Source organism: Mugil cephalus, chromosome 9 (genome assembly GCF_022458985.1).
Source record: "Mugil cephalus isolate CIBA_MC_2020 chromosome 9, CIBA_Mcephalus_1.1, whole genome shotgun sequence".
NCBI classification, from domain to species: domain Eukaryota; kingdom Metazoa; phylum Chordata; class Actinopteri; order Mugiliformes; family Mugilidae; genus Mugil; species Mugil cephalus.
This window is the reverse complement of record NC_061778.1, coordinates 904,870-924,797: the sequence shown is the minus strand read 5'-3', so window position 1 is coordinate 924,797 and position 19,928 is coordinate 904,870. Positions and strand designations below refer to the sequence as shown.

Here is a 19,928-nt window from a genome sequence, read left to right as displayed (position 1 = left end):
AGAAAGGAAGGAAGGAGAATAAGGAAGGAAGGAAGGAAGGAAGGAAGGAAGGAAGGAAGGAAGGTGGGAAAGAAGGAAGGAAGGAAGGAAAGGAAGGAAGGAAGGAAGGAAGGAAGGAAGGAAGGAAGGAAGGAGAATAAATGAAGAAAGGAAGCAAGGAAGGAAGCAAGGAAGGAAGGAAGGAGAATAAATGAAGAAAGGAAGCAAGGAAGCAAGGAAAGAAGGAGAATAAATGAAGGAAGGAAAGGAAGGAAGCAAGGAAGGAAGGAAGGAAGGAAGGAAAGAAAGAAAGAAAGAAAGAAAGAAAGAAAGAAAGAAAGAAAGGAAGGAAGGAAGGAAGGACACATCCTTATAACTGAGTCCTGGTAAAGTGACATAGTGAATAACGGCGCCTCCTGGTGGCGGATTTTATTATTCGGTTTTATTCTTAAAGTTACTTTAACAGTGATAATAAAACATAATAATAAGAATCACTTCTTTTCATATACAGACACTTTTTACACACATTTAACACAACTCATTATTATTTTTCTATGGTTTAAACAGAAGTAGGAAAGAAATTAATACCAAACTATCTCAGATGTAGCTTCATATATATATACACACATAAACTCATATATACATAAATACATAAATATGAACCTCCACACACACACATGTATTTACATACATATACGCACACACAACATATTTTTATATTAGCTCTAGAATAATACACTTTAAATTCAACTAATTCATTCATTTTTTGTCCTTAAAGCAACAACTAGTTGATCAGATGGTTCGTCTATAATGTGGTTTTTTAATTAACTGTTTCTTCTGTGAAATAACTCTCACATACATTTCTCTATATTTACAGACAGTAGGTTTATATTTAACGTGACTAAACATGTAACAGTTCTATTTTATTTCTGTTATTAAACTCAAGACTTTAGTTTCTCACATCAACTCGGTTTATTCAAAGATTCAACTCATTCACATCAAACCGTTTCTTCACTAGTTTCATTTCTTCTTCTACTGTTTTCAGTGCATTTTTACGTTGGTACGTGAATATTTATGACGTATCACACAGACACACGTTACCATCATTAATCACATGCAGAAATGTACAAAGGAAATCAAAGCTTTCAAAGCATCAACATTAAACTGGATCAGACTCTGAACTGGACTCTGGTTTGATCTGGTTTGATCTGGTTTGATCCTGGAGGAGCTCCTCTCATATTTTATGTTTTTTTTGTGTGTTTCTTCTTGTTCATGTTTATGCAGATAAAGCAGAGAAGCGCTGTATAAATATATAGACATGTGTTATATCGTTAGCCTAATAGCATCGCTGCTAACTCATGTTAGAAAGTTCTCAGAGAAGAAGATAAAACATCATTTAAGCAGCATGTTGATATTTTTGTGTGTGTGTGCGTATGATTAGCTGTTAGTAAAAACCAGTGGTGCTGCTGGTCTCAAACATACCTGAATAACAGACCTTTCCATGGTTTCACATCAGATAAAGTTCTGTTCAGGTTCTTCCCCAGCGTTTCCTCTGGTTTCCTTTCAGCCTGGATTCCTCGCTGGGGTCAAATAAATCCACCTGGAGGCCTCAGAGAGTCGCTAGGCTAGGCTAACCAGAGCTAGCCAGCTAGCTAACTGCAGCTAGCTCTGAGGAGGAGAAGAAATGGATTTGGTTGATGATTTTGAAGACATTTTCTAGACGGACTTTTCAGGAAAAACTGGAAGAAAGATCGAAGAAGTGGGAGGAAGCAGAAGCTCTGGTTCAAAACGTTTCTTCAGTTCTGTTGAGTGAAATTAATTTCATTACAGTTCATTTCATCGTGTCGACACTGATGCTTGTGCTGGATTTGATGCATGTGGCTCTGGCGGCTGCTGCTGTTCTGAGTTTCTTTCTTTACTGATGAAGTTCATCTCTTTGTGGGAGACTCCTGCGTCCTGATGGTTTCTATAGCGATCGCATTAAGACGAGTTTGGAATGAAGCTGAAGGACATTGAAGACGTAGGAGGAAAGTCCAGGATCCTCCGCTGCTGAAACCGTATATAAACACATTAAAGCTGAGGATGTTCCTCTCTTTAAACCAGCAGACGTGACGTGAAGCTACAGGATGTTGGTCGGTTTGGTCGCGGAGCTGAGTGACAGTTTCCTGTTGAGTTTGACGGAGCTCAGCCTCCTCTCGCTGTTCCTCCTGTCCACGCTGACGGCGCCCGTCGGGAGGTGGGTGGTGCTGGCCGCCCTCCTCAGGCTCAGCTGGGACCTGAAGGCCTTACAGAAGATGAAGTAGATGAGCGGGTCCAGGCAGACGTTGAGGACGGAGAGCAGGACGGTCAGCTCCTTCAGGTAGAAGAAGACCCGGGTCCAGGAGCACTCCCACTCCTTCCTGAAGGCGTAGGGGATGCGGACCAGGTGGTAGGGGACGAAGCAGATGCAGAAGACGCTGACCAGCACCAGCATGTTCCTCCGGGACTTTTCCAGCTTCTTGGAGCCGGAGGACGCCGGCTGCCTCTGCTGGGCCTGCGACAGGCGGCGGGAGGTGCCGTGGTAGAAGACGACCAGCGAGACGAGGACGAGCAGGAAGATGGCGGCGGAGCAGGTGTGGATGACTTTGTAGAGGACGCTCAGCTGTTGACTGTGCAGGGCGTCGCAGCCCTTCTGGGCGGGGATGGAGTCCCGGCGCTCCTGGGTGAGCAGGGACACCAGGACGTAGGTGCACATCATGGCCAGGAGGAAAGCCCAGGTTACTATGGAGACGATGTAAGCGGTGCGCACCTTCTGGAGGACGTGGGTTCCCAGAGGATGGACGATCTTCAGATACCTGCAGACAGGAGACGGACATGATCAAACACCGTCTAGAGCTACAGCTGTGACACCATTAAACACTCAATCAGATTCATTTATTTCATGTTTAATCTCATTTTGCATGAACAGACTCCAGAAAGAAGGAAATATATCTGCAGTTTGTGTCTTTCTTTGTCCACCATGTGTCCATGTTAATGTGTCCCTGTTGCTACGGAGACAAACTAACTTGTTGACATTGTCCAACCAGAGGAGAGCTGACGCTTCTTATTGAGAACAGTGTCTCCCAGTGAACAGTGGCTGCAGGAGTGGACACATATTAGCAGCAGCATTGGCAGCTTGTCTTTGTCTTGGTTTGTCTTGGTTTGTCTCCAGCTGTTAGCCGCGTTAGCCCAAGTGCTAGCAGAATCCCCGGCTAACGTATGCTTGGCTTGGTTCATGTGCTGTTTGAAGCTGGAAAGAAAACTCCTTCCTGCAGAGTGTGATGATACTTTATGTGTCTCCACTGGTCCCTCTTGGTTTCTTTGTCCTCAAATGTCCCATGGAGAGGACCAACGTGCTGTTTAGCGTCTTCCATCTTTATGGGTTGGTTCTGCTGCCTGTCACTACCGGATCAGCTGGTGCTAACGCTAACGCTACTTGGACAAACTGAGACACGTTCACAGTCGTTCTGCTGCAGATTTATCACATGAATCATGATGATGATTCATTGATGCCTTAACTGTGACAAACAAACTCATGTTACTCATGAGATGCAGAAACATTTAAGTTGCGTTAGATTTAAAAAGGTTAAGTTCCTGGTGAACTTAAGAACGTTTGCAGGTTCTCAGTCCTCCAGGTCAGTGTTTACATCTGAAACAACAACCAGAGTTTCATCTGAGGATCTTGTTCAGTTCTACGGGACCAGAGGGAAGTTTGAGGTTTAAACGGAAACTCTGAGGGTAAAACCACCAGGAACTAACTTGTTTTTGTAGGAACCAGAAACTGGTGCAGCTGATTAGATTAGAAAGTCAGATTGGAAAACTTGGACTGAGATATTATCTGACATCTATTTACAATCAAGTTCAGTCTGAACTCGTGTCTCACACCTGGAGACTGGAGCTAAGGACTGATGATGGGTCTGGACCATTCACAGGGACAGAGGACAGGGACAAACAGCCCCCCCCTTAACTACAGTTCAATTAGAAAAACCTGTTTGTCCCACAGTGGGGAAACCTGGAATAACAAATAAATAAATAAATAAATAAAATATTTGATTGAAGAGAATTAAAACAAACTAAATGAACCTGTCGTCAAAGAAACTGGAAAAATGCATTTATTTATTTTAATGTATCAAACAAAACTTGAAATTTGTTCCAGTCTGTGCTGTTTATTTAGTGTCTGTATTTATTTATTAAAAATGGAAACTACGCTACTCGTTTTATCTGGTCTGGTGGGCGTTTTGTCGTCACTCTGACTCTTTGACATGATTTCTAATAAATTGAAATGTCGCAGACTGACTGAGTTTCTATTTCCAGCAGGTGAGAGGACGTTTGCAGCGTCAGAGTGAAACTGAACCTCCAGTGTCTTTTTTAAACTGTTCTGGATCCTGATGGGTTCGTCGTGCAGATAAAACGTCTGAGGAGATGATCAGAGTTCGGCCGAACCAGAGAGAAGCTTCGTGTTCTGCAGCGTTTGGAAAACTCACCACATCCTCCGTCTCTTGAAAGCACACGCGACCAAAACAATCTCACTTCCTGAACTTAAGATAAAAACCACAAACACACACGTCTGTCGATATTAAGTCACACATATTCCCTCAGCCCAGTTTCACTCTGACTTTAAAATCATCCTAAGTGGGGTTCAGCTGGAAGAGGTTTGACTTTATTAGAAATTATTTCAGGGTGAGTCAGCGTGACGACAAAACGCCTTCGAGCCGAAACCACATCCACACGTCTGCCTGTAACTGATCAGAGTCGACGGCCGGAGGGACTTTTCATCACGACCTCTGACCTTTACCCTAAAACATCTCAACCTTCACCTGGAAAATGTTTCTGGATGTTTGTGTTGTTTATAAATAAATATAGAAACTCATTAATTAACAGCTCAGACTGTAACAACATTTAGGTTTTTGTTTTGTAAATTAAAATAAATAAATATTTTTAGAGTTTCTTTGACGACAGGTTCATTTAGTTTGTTTTAATTCTCAAATATTTCAGTGTTTTTTCATAATTCCAGTTCGTTTTCTTGATATATTGTGAAACACAGTGTCTCTGTTTCCTCTGGTCGTTTATATTCACCTCAGAGTTCATCAGCGTCATTTATGAAGTAAAAACCTTTTCTGGTGTCGTAGAGTTTAGAGAAGTTTTTTCCGTTCTAAGAGACTGAAGGAGGAAGTTTGAGGTTTACATAGAAACTCTGAGGGTAAAACCATCTGGAACTGGTTCAATTAAAGTTCATTAAAGTCTAGATCCTGACCTGTAGTTAAAGACGGGGGGACGGTTTGTCCCTGTCCTCTGTCTCTATAAACGGTCAAGACACATCATCAGTCCCAGTCTCCAGGTGTGAACAGAAGCTCAGACTGAACTGGATTATAAATAGATGTCAGGTTATATCTCAGTCCTCGTCCTCTGGTCAGTCTCACAGAGATGGACTCCTCTACTCATCTCTCAGTCCACCTGTCTCCTCTGGCTCAGACTTGGACGTCCTCTGTCCTCCAGGTGGAGGTGGACCTCTGCTGGCCCGTGTGTTTGTGAGTCCTACCTGTTGGCTGCGATGTATCCCATGAACAGGATGCTGGCGTACATGTTGAGGTAGAAGACGGAGGCTCCGAAGTTGCAGTAGACGAGACGGACGGGGACGGAGCTGCTGCCGTAGTTGAGGATCCTGACGGGGAGACAGAGGCTGATGAGGAAGTCGGCGGCCGCCAGGTTCTTCAGGTAGATGGTGACGCTGCTGGACGTCTGAGGAGTCAGCTGAGACCTGCAGAAATAAACCTTCAGGGTGAAGCCGTTGAGCAGCAAACCGACCTGCAGAGGAGACAAGGACAGAGGATGAGCGGACAGCGTCCACGGTGACGGTCTGTCCCCGGGTGGACGGACGGACGGACCCTCACCAGGAACAACAGGCTGTAGACGACCATGAAGACGTAGCTGACTGATGTGTTGATGTCGGGGCAGGAAGTCTGGTTACTGTGGTTGGTAGCGAGGGGCAACGTCGCCCCCAGGCCTCCGGAGTCATTCATGGTTCTAGGAAAGAGACGAGAGCTGGAACGTCAGCTGATAGAGAGGAAGTAGTGAAAGAGGAAGCGACAGAAAACCTCAGAGGAACAGAATGACATGAAGTTCTCCTCTAAGGTGCATCAGTATATATCGTATATGTACGTAAACACACATATATACAGATATATATACATGAAAATGTGATGTTAACTCAGAACGCTTCCAGACACGTTAGTGGTAATAGTTTATTTCCATCATGAATGAGTAGAAAGGTAGAACAGTTCTTGAAGGAACTCGTCTGGTAGGTGGTTCTTGGTTCTTGGAGAACTAACCCCAGATCTTCCTCAGTTAATCCAGACTCCTCCATGATGCTGAGACCAGGACTCTGGGGGGTCATGCTGTTCTTGTTTCCTCTGAAGATAGTTCTTAATGACCTTGTCTGGATGATTGGGCTCTTTGTCCTGCTGCAGAATAAATGTGGGGCCCGTCCTCCTCCTCCCTGATGGTCTTGATGATGGGTCAGTATCTGCCTGAGGACCAGACTCTCCAGGAGCCTCCACCGTGCTTCTGGTTCTGGTTCTGGTCCATGGTGGAGTCTCTTGGTCTTGTTTCCATGTCAGAGGGATGTTTGGCTGCAGCTCTTCCATGAAGACCACTTGTGTCCAGACTGGTCCACACAGTAGCTGGTGGACCTGGATCAGTTCTGAGCTCATGTCTCTGCTGGACGTCTTCACATTTAGAAGACAAATAATCTGGACATGTTTGAGTTTCCTTGGTCGACCCCTAAGTCTCTGATCGTACTAAACCCTGACGTAGAACCAGTCTAGAAGGACTGATGCTGGTTTAAAGAGAAGTGACACCAAATACTGATGAGGCTTCAACACAAACATGTGTAGTGAAGATCAGACTGAGACAAATCCCGGATTTACTTCAACTAAACCAGGACCTGAGTCTCATCGCATGGATGGAAGCTCTTCTGGACACGTGGACTCTGGTTATATCTCTCTCTGATCTGGAACAGTGACTCATTTTCTTCTTCGTTGTTTCTGTGCATTAAATGTTCACGAGCTGCAGAGAAACAGGAAATACCCCGACGACCTGTTCTGACCCACTTATCACACCAGGAAATTTAAAACCAGCACGTTATCGTACACCGATCAGGCCCAACATCATGACCACATTCCTAATGTCGTGGTGGCTCCTCGGAGAATGAGCCGCTGTTCGAGGGATTATTTTAGAAATAAAGAAAGACGCTTGATGATTTTGTTTTTAGGTTAACCGGGGTCTAATTTTACGTTTATGTCACAAACCTTTTTTAAGAGGAAGTTCAACCACAACAAACGTTTCCTCTTAAATCTGCAGAAAACCTCCACAATGAGAAAACCTGATAGAAGTTCACGGTGAAGCAGCTGCTCCTGGGTTGAACTTCAGGACAGATAAAACATCTCTGGGAGTTCAGCCGTGAAGTGGAGAAATATACCCACTAAGTCTGAGCATAGACTTGTCTGTTGATGCAGGCCAGGAAACACAGTTAACTCTTTCTACCCTCAGTATTGTTTCAGCTATGCTAAGCTAACAGCTGCAGTTATCTTCATATTTACTGAAGGAAGGAGGCGGGAGGACTTAATGCTTTGGGTTCAGCTGGTTTTGATGTGCAGAGCATCAGTGTTCGTCGTAGAAAAGCTGATGCAACCGTCGGTGGATGTGTGGTCAGCTGCAAACTGTCAGTTCTCACAGCTTCAGTCTGCGTCTCATCACCAACATCCCACCAGCGAGAAGAACAATCGGCCTCACTCAACAAAATATAGGTTAAACTTTATCTGCTGCATCTGAACATCAAGCGCCGTCGCCGTCTCAGAGCTTAAAACAACTGAGTCTGAGACGCAGCAGAAACACGAGTTCAGCTCAGACCTGACACCAGGTTAGAGTCCGGGTGTAAACGCTCATCTGGTCTCCTTCCTTTGGTTTGGTGTGAACCCACTTTAATGAGTCCTGGTCCCGTTAAAAACCACCTACTGACCTCATTCATTCATCCGCTGGTAGAAATTAACCTGAATCAGAGACGTCTGTTCATCAGTGACGAGACTTTAAAAGAATCTGGAGCTGAGAACAAACTAAACTAGAACCTGATCTGAACCAGAATCACATTTAATTAACACCAGGTGATGGACAGATGTTAATTCAAGTTCTTATTTTATTAAATAGAAATATTAAAGCTTCTTCCATACGAGTGTGTTTATATATAGATAAACTCACTGTACATTTTACACTTTGACTGTTTATTTAACTCTAATTCTAATTTCTGTGTATTGATGCACAATTCAGTTGAATGTATCGTCTCTGTATCTGCTCAGGACTAATTAAAACACGGTTCCTGCCACCACTTAATCTAAGATCTAAGATAAGATCTAAGATAAGATGCTTGGTTTTTTATTTTGTCCTGTTGTCATGACACGATCGGTTTCTGCAACTCAAGTCCAACTGCAAGTGTGAACAAAACTTCATTTACACATTAATTGATATTCAAAATATTCATGCGAAGTATGTTAATGACGCACGTCGTAAGCAAAAGAAGAAGAGAAGCAAGAGTGTGGGTGTCACCTCTGGACTTTACATGAACTAACAAACTTTATAACGCCCTCATTAAACCGGGGGAACATAATAGTTTTAAAAATATCTGTGAAGATTTTCTGTCGTGCAACTCAGGATATATATGAAAACAAAGCACTTGTGATGGTTTAATCTGCACGTTTACTCCATCAAACCTGACGAAACCGGTTATTTAAATATAACATATAAATACATCGTCATCTGCATAGACGATTATATTATATCATATTATATCATATTATAATATATTTAAATTATATTATATTATATTATATTATATTCATACATTATCTGTGAAGATACTCAGTCTTTTAGCTCATTTACATTGTTTAATATTGATATTAATATTTGTACGTCATTAAACTGCAGCAAATAAATCAACTTTCAACCCAAACAAGTTGCTTTTGTTTCAGCTTTTCTTTTAGTTACGTTCACAGTAAACAATACAGAAAACATTCGTCTTCCTCACAACTATTTACAGTGTTTTAAACAGTGTGAACAACAAGCGTCGGGACTGAAACCGTTTTAAAACCACATTTCTTTTCTAGTACAGGCTGAGCTGATAATTAGGTTCATTTCCTCCGTGGTTTACTTCTTCTTCTACTTTTCATGTTGTGTTATAAGTCACTGACGAGCAGGTTTCAAAGCTTTACAAGCTGTTACATGAGTAAACGCACGAGTAGCTCAGAGTGTTATTAGTAGTAGAAGAGCAAAGAGCAGATTTACCTGCAGAACTCACCTTTCAGCGTCAAGACTGATGAGAAAAAGCGTCCGACTTCCTTCTGCACGTCGTCGACATCAGAAGAGCTGCAGGAGGGAGGAGGAGGAAGAGCTGCACAGCGGCTCTAACTGAAAGCGGAGACCTATGAAGTAACGCTGCTCTGGATTTGCAAGTCAAAAAAAACACAAATACATCTGGTCTGTTACTGGATTCCTGATATATGAAATAAAAACGTGTTTCCTGACGGGTTAAAGTCAGAGGGAGAGTCTCTCTGAATGAAAGACGAAGCAAAAACAGGAGCTTTTATGAATATGTGTCATTTATGAGATTGACTTGTCGTTGTGTACGTCATGTTTGTGTGTGTGTGTGTGTGTGTGTGTGTGTGTGTGAGGTGGATTCCCTAAAAATGTGGAAGTAAACACAGAAGTCATTTTTCTGTCACTTCTTTTCCTCTAAAACGTCTGATTGACACGACTCTGACAGAATAAAAACTGTTCACATTAAGAGCTCGATGCTGCAGGTTCATCGTGTTTCAGCGCAGCCAGAAATAGTTCCCTGACTGTCTCATGTTTTTCTCTCATAGACACAGAGACTCTGCTTCTTTTGTGTCTCTTATTAGTCGACCGGCTGAGAGATTAAAAACAGGATTAAGTTAAAGTTGCAGCAGACGACGTGTCTGAGCTGGACGCTGAAACCGACGGAGCCAGTTTCAGGAACAACATTCCTGCTCGTTGCAGGATTCTCTCCAACTTAAACACAAAGATAAAAAGAAGAAGAAAGAAACTCTGCCCCCTGGTGGACAGATTATGACCTGCAGTCCACAGCTGCAGCTCTTCGAGCTAATTAAGACTCATTGATGTTCTCATGGATATATCTACTTTAATCATAATTATAATTACTTTATACGTGATGTTAGAGTAAAGTCAGATATGATACAGGAGATATATTACATTTAAAATGTGTTGTGCATTTATAATATGTGAAATGTGGAAATGTTTAGCAGTTTTCTATTATTTAATTATGTATTTGGATTGTTTAAAGTGACTATGAATGAATATCAGCTGCTTCACTCTCTCAAACCTTGTTGCTGAACATCCTGATGCCACTGGTTCCAGAAGGATAAACTTTTCTAAACTTCTCAATGCTCCAGTGGGAACTGTTGGGGCCATAATCCAACATCATTCAACCACAAACCGGCCACGACCAGGAGAAGAATTATCAGAAGAGTTTGTCCACGAGTGTAGAGTTTCAGAAAGACCTGGAATCAGCAGGAACAATAGTTCCAAAGAAAACAATAAGCGACGCACTCAGACTCCGTTTCTGAAGAAAAAGCACGTTGAAGCTTGTTTAAAGTTTAATGGAACAACGTTCGGACGAGCCTGTAAAATACTGGGAGAACATAGTCTGGTCAGATGAGAGTGAGACTGAACTGTTTGGATGTTAGTGGGACACAACGCACATCAGCCCAGAAACACCGTACGACAGTGAAGTCTGGAGCTGGAACATCACGGTGTGGGGCTGTTTTTCTGCTTATGCTACTGGCAAACTTCATTTAACTGGACAAATGTACCGAGACGTTCTTGATAAAAATCTGCTGCCGTCGACCAGAACGATGAAGATGAAACGAGGATGGAGCCAAGGAAACTCTCACTGGCTTCAGAGGAAGAGAATAAATTCAACATCTAAAGACTGTTTGTGAGGAAGAACCTGAGCAGCATGAGACTCATTTGTTCTGGTTTCTTTCTATGTGTGGATTATTTGGGTTGTTACCAACACCTGGTGAACATTTCATGTCAATAGCACCTTTAGAAACGTGTTTACTATGAAACACTGTGATGTGTTCAATACTTATTTTACCTGCCGTATAAAATATTTATCATTATTTACTAATTTAAGAAATAATTTGACTTTTATTTCACATGTCAGACTTAGAATGAAAAATAAAAACAGGAGAATCATTCAGAATCTGATTTGAATATTTTTCCATCCTGCAGTTGATGCATGTGTGGAAATAAGAGGAGATATATTTACAGCCAATGTCCAGTCAAAAATAAAATAATTAAAATTATATGATCCTCCCCAACTTCTTCTTTTACTACAGAAGAAGAAGGGAGATTCACAAAGAGTCATCGGGGTTTTTAATTTGTGGTTGTGTATTTCTAAACTGTGGCCACACGATGTCGTGCAACAGCTTTTGTGACCTGAAGATGGAGCCACAGCAGAGGTTTGGTTTTTATGCAACGAATGGAAAACAAACCTACGTCTGTTCAGTAAAGACCAGGATGTGAGTCTGACATGAATCTGTCTTCAGCTTTTTATACAGTTCTACATAAAAACATGCTGAAAGTCGACAAAAACACAAATATTGTCCTGATGTATTAGTTTATTCAGGAAAATGAGCCACTGATCTATATCAGAGGATTAAATCAGAGTCCTGGTTTAGTTTCTATGAATCAGGGATTTGTCTCATGTTTGTGTTGAAGTGTGTGATGACAACAGATCAAAGGAGCTTTGTGAGGAGCTCAGAAAAAGAGTTGTTGTTGCTCATCAGGCTGGAAAAGGTTCCACAACCATCTGTAAAGAGTCTGGAAGCCACAAATAATCCACAGAGAGTCAGACAGATTGAAGACGACTGTTCCCCTCCACAGGAGTGGTCCACCAACAAACATCACTCCATCATAGTGGGAGAGGAACCAGAGGAACCCAGGGGAACTTCTAAGCAGCTAAAGGCCTCTCTCACATTGGCTGATGTTCATGTTGATGAATCCACTCAACAACCAAAGACACTGCTCTCTGTCCACAAAGAACATGTGGGACAATGTTTAGTGGACAGATGAGACCAGAGTAGAACAGTTTGGTTTAAATGTTTGGAGATGAACCAACACTGCATTCCAGCATCAGAACCTCATCCCTCCATGACACATGGGGGCGCTAATGTCCTGGTTTGGGCCTGTTCTGCTGCATCTGCTCATCATTGATGGACCAATGAACTGTGAATTCTACCAGTGAACTCTGAAAGAAAATGTCAGGACATGAGTCCATGAGCTGAATGTGAAGAGAAACTGGGTCATGGAGGAAGACAAGGAGCCCAAGAACACCAGTGGTTCTCCAGAAGAACCAGATGAATGTTTAGGAACAAGTAAAAGTCCTGACCTTCATCCAGTAGAAATGTTGGAGCATCAGCTGATGAGAGGAAACAACCAACATCTCACAACTCAACTGGTTCTGATGTTACTCTAATATTTCTGTCTCGTTTCGTTTGGTTCTTTGTTACTTTCAGGATGTTTTGATTCATTTTTATTCATAAACTTGTGCTGAGTCTTTTATTTACAGGTTTTTATTGATCCAGTGTAGAACATCTTCTATATACAACATTAATATATATATATATATATTTTGTCCCATTTCCAGTTTCCAGGAAGCGATGAACTCGTGATTTCAGAGCTGAACTTGCGGAGACGTTTTCTAACATGATGCTGACATGGATGATGAGTCAGTCGCAGGTTTAAAGCTCAGTCATCACAGTTCAGTTTCACTTCTCCTCCAACATTTTACTTCTTCAGCAATAAATAAAAAACTGAAACGAAAGAAAAACACTGAATCCACCTCAGCTTATTTACACTGAACTCCACATTTATTCATTCATTCACTCACTCATTCATTCACTCACTCATTCATTCATTCATTCATTCATTCATTCCACAGAAACCGATCAAAGTCATCGTCATGATGAAGAAGAGTTCAAGTTGCTTCACGGTTTCCTTCCTCCTTCCTTCCTTCCTTCCTCCTCCTGCTCCTCCTGCTCCTCCTGGCCTCCTCCTAGATGTTGCTGAGGCTCTGGGCCGTGGTGAGTGACCTCCTCCTCCTGCTCCTCCTGGCCTCCTCCTAGATGTTGCTGAGGCTCTGGGCCGTGGTGAGCGACCTCCTCCTCTCCCGCTCCTTCCTAGAGCGACTCCTGAAGGCCACATGAGGTCCAGTGGGTGAGCAGACTCCGACCTGGCCTCCTCTGGACCTACTAGATGTAGCAGGCTCTGGGCCGTGGTGAGTGACCACGATCCTGCCCTCGCTCTCCAGATGTTCTGAGCTGGTGCACGCCTCTCTCCGTCCACATTCGAGCAGACCTGAATTCGACCTGGATGAGAGGGGTCGGGGACGTGAGCCGACAGAGAGCGTGCTCTTGACTGGAGAGGAGGTACGCTCGGAAGGAGGGGTCTGGCTCAGGGTGTAGGGGACCCTGCAGACGTGGTACGGCACGAAGCAGACGAAGAACACGGCCAGGATGCTGAAGATGCTGCGGTTGGACTTGCGGCAGACGTCGCTGTTGTCGCGGCGGACACGCCGGTACGAGCGGTAGATCTTCAGGGCGATGGACACGTAGCAGAAGACGAGGACGAGGAAGGTCAACCAGAAGAGGGCGACGCTGAAGAGGGAGGAGACCTGGTGCCACATCACGCCCAGACGAGTCTTCAGCTTCATGCACTGCTGAGCGTTGTGCTCTCCGGCCGGGAGGCTCGTCAGGACCACGTTGGGCAGGACGCAGAGGAGGAGGAGGCTCCAGGACAGGAACGCCAGCACCCGGGCGCACCTGGCGTTCTGGACGTGGTGCAGGGAGAAAGCTCCGCCCACTCTGCTCCAGCAGGAGGAGGAAGAGGAGGAGGAGGAGGAGTGGCGGACGATCTTGACGTAGCGCTCCAGGCTGATGAAGCCCATGAAGAGGATGCCCACGTACATGGAGGAGTAGAAGAGCACGGCGGTGTAGCGGCACATGACGACGTGGAGGCGCCACCCGCCCAGGACCAGCTCCGCCCCCACCCTGAAGGGGAAGCTGAGGAGCATGAGGAGGTCGGCCACCACCATGTTCTTCAGGTACACCACCAGGCCCGAGTCCGCTGGGACCCGGAAGAAGATCCAGGCGGCCACGCCGTTCAGGGCCACGCCCACCAGGAAGACCACCAGGTAGAGCGACGGGAGCACCTGGCGCGTGAACACGCTCCGGAAGTCTGATTGGTTGGTGGCGAGGTGGGTGGAGTTAACAGGATCCATCCCTGGAGACACAGACACATGAACACACGATAAGAGTCTATTTTATCGTACGTCCTCCACTTATAGATATTATCATCTAAACTTTCTGGGGTTTAATCTGACGTTTACATTCTTTCTCATATCTGTTTTTTTTTTAATTAAATTCATGATATTGTAAAGTAAATTGTTTATTTGTTGGACTCTGTCCCTGATTCCTTCGCTCTCGTATCTGAACGACGTCACATGACGACATTAAACGCATCAGCTGAGCCTCCGAATAAACACGAGTTTAATTTCATTAAATGATTTTATAGTTTTTCAGGTTAAATCTAAAGAACTCGAGGCTTTTACAGGGAAATTAATTCATTCTGTGCTGTTTGTTCTACTGTTTAATTTAGTTTAGTTTCTATTGAAATAATTGTTATTTTATTTATTGTTACATGAGTTTAAAACACAAACACGCTGAGTTTCTGGTTTGTTGTTGAGTTTTATCTTTTGTTGATTTGTTTTGAGCCTGTTTGTTTCTGTTTTGCATCTTTTTTTGTATGAGTTAGTTTGTTTGCAGTTATTTTAAGTTAATCTGTGGATGTTTTTGTTACATTTTTTCGTTGTTTCTCATGTTTTTCTTGCTGTTTGTCGTCATTAGAACGAGCTCTGAGCTCTAAACCCTCCATCATCATCATCATCATCATCATCATCATAACTAAGTCACATTCAGGTCCAGACACTGACACTCAGGTTAAAACCAGTCATTTCCTTGCGGCTGCTTCCGTCTCTTCTTCCTTTTATGTCCATGAACTGGAGGCTTTTCTCCGCCGACTCTCGGCCACGAGCACAAATAAACACATGTCTTGTTGCTGTTCGCACACAAACTTGGGCCCCGACCTCCGACTCATCGCGGTCCAACACAAACCGACCTCCCGCTTCGTTCCCTCCTATGAAAACAGGACGGAGGACGAGGCTCCGGCCGACGCCTCCGTTATTTTAAGCTCCTCTGACTCTGCTGACGAGTGTTTGATCAGAAACAACCTGATGCACCAGCAACAAAACAAAAACGTCCCGATCTGGAATATGAATCTTTTTCAAGCGTCCTGTGTTTATACCGACAGATTATTTTACACGAAACATCTGCAGCTCCTGGGTCAGACGCAGAAACTTCCTCTGGAACATGAACTCACATCAGATTTACAGTTTTTCAACAAGCAGCTAAAAATAAAACTAAACCTCAAGGCGACACTTGTGGACAGAAACGTCCTCAGTTTATAATGTCCGATAAATAAACGGAGGAAAGTAAACACAGCTGCAACAAATAAACATGAACCACTGACTTCAGATTAATGCAGCAGAACGAAGCTACAGGAGCAAGTTCCTTCACTTTAACCTGAGTCCTGACGAGTTTCACAGCAGTAAAACCTAAAAAAAACTGTCCTTTCTTAAATAAAAACTGTCCTTTCTTAAATAAAAACTGTCCTTTCTTTATAAAAACTGTCCTTTCTTAATAAAAACTCTCCTTTCTTAATAAAAACTCTCCTTTCTTAAATAAAAACTGTCCTTTCTTTATAAAAACTGTCCTTTCTTAATAAAAACTCTCCTTTCTTAAATAAAAACTCTCCTTTCTTAAATAAAAACTGTCCTTTCTTTATAAAAACTGTCCTTTCTTAAATAAAAACTGTCCTTTCTTTATAAAAACTGTCCTTTCTTAAATAAAAACTGTCCTTTCTTTATAAAAACTGTCCTTTCTTTATAAAAACTGTCCTCAGATGTGGACGCAGAGATTAGTTTACTTTACTTTATTCAATGTTGCCATAAAGTCACTAATACGCAACAAAATATAATGTCCTGGTTCTGCTGCTACAGCCAAAGAACTGAAACACATCTGAAATAATATAAACGCTGATATGTTGAATGTTGAATACTTTAGAACTTCTATTTAACTGTGTTGCTTAAATAACACTTTTAGTCCCTTTTCTGATAAAGAACTTGTACTTTTACTTTTTCTGTTTCCTTATCTTGAGGAAATGAGCTGAGCCGAAGGACGAGTTGCTGCTCAGATCAAGATGAACTAGTTCCTCTTCTCTGCAGAAGGCGTCGAGTCTTTCAGAGCCGGCGTTTCCTGCCTCAAAACGATGAAGCAACGAGGATGGTCAGGCTAACGGGAGCTAATATTAGCTAGGATGCTAGTCAGGCTAGGAGGAGCTACTGTTAGCTAGGATGCTAGTCAGGCTAGGGGGAGCTACTATTAGCTGGGATGCTAGTCAGGCTAACGGGAGCTACTATTAGCTAGGATGCTAGTCAGGCTAACGGGAGCTAATATTAGCTAGGATGCTAGTCAGGCTAGGAGGAGCTACTGTTAGCTAGGATGCTAGTCAGGCTAACGGGAGCTACTATTAGCTGGGATGCTAGTCAGGCTAACAGGAGCTAATATTAGCTGGGATGCTAGTCAGGCTAACGGGAGCTACTATTAGCTAGGATGCTAGTCAGGTTAGGAGGAGCTACTATTAGCTGGGATGCTAGTCAGGTAAAGGGGGAGCTACTATTAGCTAGGATGCTAGTCAGGCTAGGAGGAGCTACTATTAGCTAGGATGCTAGTCAGGCTAGGAGGAGCTACTATTAGCTAGGATGCTAGTCAGGCTAGGAGGAGCTACTATTAGCTGGGATGTTAGTCAGGTTGGAGGAGCTACTATTAGCTGGGATGCTAGTCAGGTAAAGGGGGAGCTACTATTAGCTGGGATGCTAGTCAGGTAAAGGGGGAGCTACTGTTAGCTAGGATGCTAGTCAGGCTAGGAGGAGCTACTATTAGCTAGGATGCTAGTCAGGTTAGGAGGAGCTACTATTAGCTGGGATGCTAGTCAGGCTAGGAGGAGCTACTATTAGCTAGGATGCTAGTCAGGCTAGGGGGAGCTACTGTTAGCTAACAGGTAACAGTCTAATGGTTTCAGTTTATGCTACAGCTGATGCTCAGTGATGTATTCGGGCGTCAGCAGAGCAGCAGATACAGGATGTGAGTCAACGTGAGAAATGTTCAGGATGTGTTTGGTCAGTTTTTAAAGAGAATTTACAACCTGTTTCCTCTTTAAGACGCGGTATTTTTATAGGTGTTACTTTTACTTTACTGTTTGAAACCTCATCTTTATCTTTATCTGGGCGACAGACAGAGTCTAGTTATTAACAAAGAGAATCCTGCCAGGATGAAAATGAGCCAGAATCATTATCAGCCTCCAGACCTGAGCCTGAGCTCAGACCCTGGTTCTAGTTTACTCTACGATCAGGAACGTGTTTACATGCACTCAGGTCCAGTTAGAGTCCGATTAAGGGAATAAAGCTTTTTCACACATTCACATCTGCTCTTCTGCTCAAACACACAAACAAACTCCTCCACTTCCACCACTTCATGGTTTTATATTTATCCCCGTCGCTGCCTCTGCAGTAACATGTGAATATATCTGCAGTTTACGCCTGTTTAACACCTGAGCAGCTGTTTATGAGTACGACTCAAACTCTGCAGTTCTACAAACACGTCATCAGTTTCCTCTTCTCACCTGTACAATCATGTTCCTACCTGACAGATCGGTGTCACTACACCCCCCGTCTAAATGATGCTTCTCCAAAATACAAAGGAAGCCGCTCATTAACGTTCAGCTCTTTTTTCACTTTGTGATCATCTGATCAGAAACTCATTTACTAATAAAACTATTACTATTAACCAGAACTCTGATGTTTCTCTCAGCACGAACATTTTATCAACCTTTAGTCCTTAAACAATCTTTTTCTTTCTTGTATTCGTACGTTCTCTCAGCGTGATTGAACTTCCTGTGTGTCTGTTGTGGTCATAGCATCAGGAGTTGTGTTGGGTGTGTAGTTGTGTGTCTGTGGTGAGGATGGAGGGAGGTGGGATCTGTTTCTCTGCAGCCTGGACGTCTATGTAGACGCTGCTGTTCCTCTGAAACACTGAGGCGGGATAAGACGAACAGTTTGAGTCTGAATCTTCGTCCTTGCAGCTCGCTCTGCCTCCACGTTGCTCTGCAGAAAATATGGGCACAAACCGAGCGCTGACTCCAGGTCTGAGACGAGCAGAGATACTCATGAAGCGCTTGTTTTTTTTGTTCCGATGACGTAGACGTGTCCGTGTTTCAGCAGTAACGCCGGTGGAATCTCTCGTACAAGCGTCTCAGTTCTCTGTGGTTTCTACCACACGATGAATGAGAGGAAACCACCAACATCTCACAACTCAGCTGGTTCTGATCTGATTAACGGGATCAGATCAGACCCTGATCAGCTGTTACGATCTGAAGGACTCACAGACTCACACACTGGACACAAGGACTCAACAACACGTTATATTTGTGTCCCATGTGTGTGGTTGTGTTTCTACTTTCAGACCAAAACATTGTTTGTGACGTCACAAGATGAAAAAACTAGTTGGTGGAAAACTGAAAACTGTGCTGTTCACCACAGGAGCTGCACTTAGGTCACACACACACACACACACACACACACACACACACACACACACACACACACACACACACACACACACACACGAGTCATTTGCATGTAAGACTCAATAAGTGGATGAATAAGCAGTAAGTTTTTATGCTGCGTGTGGTTTTGCTTTGAGAATCTCTCTGCTTTAAAGCTGGAAACCAGCAGATCTTCTTCCTCTTCTATAAAGAACCAAGTGTCTGTTTCACTGACAGGAACCGAAAATATCACAAGGAGTAAAAAACTCAAAGAAAACATGAAAATGATCTGATTATCTGATTATTCTGATCCTTTATCAGCGCGTCCACAGACAGAAACGATAGAAAGTTAATGAGTTTGATGTTTTATAAAACCAGTGATAATAAGTTTAAGAAGCTGCTGCAGGTTTGATGAAACAAAGTTTAGGACGTAAACGAGCAACAACATGAATTAAAGAAACGCACTTCAGCTGTTTCATTGACTTATTCAATGAAAGAAACGTTTAACGTAGCTCAGCCTCAGTGAACAGGCTGCAGAACTACATTTATATTTATATTTATATTTATTAACCTCTGTTACCTTTTATTAAAGAGCCTCCTTCACCCTAATAAAGTCTGATCTTATCAAGCTTTGTGATCGTGTGACTTTCTGTCAGAAACGTGTCTGTTCTCACGTTGTGGTCAGAGCTTTATCTCAACATCTGCATTTTCTCTTCATCTACAAACAGCAGCGACTGTTTTATTCAAGCTAATAAAACTCTGCATCGTTCCTCTAATCACAGGTTTAATGATGAACATGTTCAGGTCCCTTTTAACCACCTTTAAAGTTTAAAGAGCCGTTAAATCCTCTGACGTCTCCGTTTTCATATTATTTATATGTGAGACTGAACTCACCAGGTAACAGATGTGCAGACCTCAGGTTTCCATACAGATGTGGCTCCAGCTGCTGTGAACAGAAAAGCAGAGAGGATGAACTTTTATAGTCTCTGTGGTGGAGTTTTACTTCCTCTCTCTCTCTCTCTCTCTCTCTCTCTCTCTCTGTTGCTCAACAGGTCAAAAATACTCGGATCAGATTCAACTTTCTCCGGATGCTGAAAAATAAAAACATCGTCAGCTCTAAT

At 43.1% G+C, this 19,928-nt stretch overlaps 2 protein-coding genes across 2 annotated transcripts; both read right to left on the bottom strand.

Annotated features, from left to right (window-relative positions):
• Positions 1-407: 407 nt before the first annotated feature.
• Positions 408-9,444, bottom strand: LOC125013780 (P2Y purinoceptor 14-like). Its single transcript, XM_047594676.1, has 4 exons — positions 9,344-9,444; positions 5,889-6,021; positions 5,537-5,802; positions 408-2,813 (listed from the first exon to the last, which is right to left on the bottom strand). The coding sequence occupies exons 2-4, from the start codon at positions 6,015-6,017 to the stop codon at positions 2,099-2,101; spliced, it is 1,110 nt and encodes a 369-aa protein (XP_047450632.1). The 5' UTR covers positions 6,018-6,021; positions 9,344-9,444; the 3' UTR covers positions 408-2,098.
• A 3,766-nt stretch (positions 9,445-13,210) lies between these two features.
• On the bottom strand, positions 13,211-19,829 carry LOC125013778 (P2Y purinoceptor 14-like). The gene is made up of 2 exons (XM_047594674.1): positions 19,702-19,829; positions 13,211-14,370 (listed from the first exon to the last, which is right to left on the bottom strand). The coding sequence occupies exon 2, from the start codon at positions 14,366-14,368 to the stop codon at positions 13,211-13,213; it is 1,158 nt and encodes a 385-aa protein (XP_047450630.1). The 5' UTR covers positions 14,369-14,370; positions 19,702-19,829.
• Between the last annotated feature and the right edge of the window lie 99 nt (positions 19,830-19,928).

Bases quoted from the DNA above. Each gene is read 5' to 3' on its own strand.
- LOC125013780 (XM_047594676.1), bottom strand. From the start codon at position 6,017: ATGAATGACTCCGGAGGCCTGGGGGCGACGTTGCCCCTCGCTACCAAC. The intron at 5,803-5,888 runs GTGAGGGTCCGT...TCTCCTCTGCAG, and splicing joins TCTACAGCCTGTTGTTCCTG to GTCGGTTTGCTGCTCAACGG. The intron at 2,814-5,536 runs GTAGGACTCACA...TCCTGTCTGCAG, and splicing joins GGATACATCGCAGCCAACAG to GTATCTGAAGATCGTCCATC.
- LOC125013778 (XM_047594674.1), bottom strand. From the start codon at position 14,368: ATGGATCCTGTTAACTCCACCCACCTCGCCACCAACCAATCAGACTTC.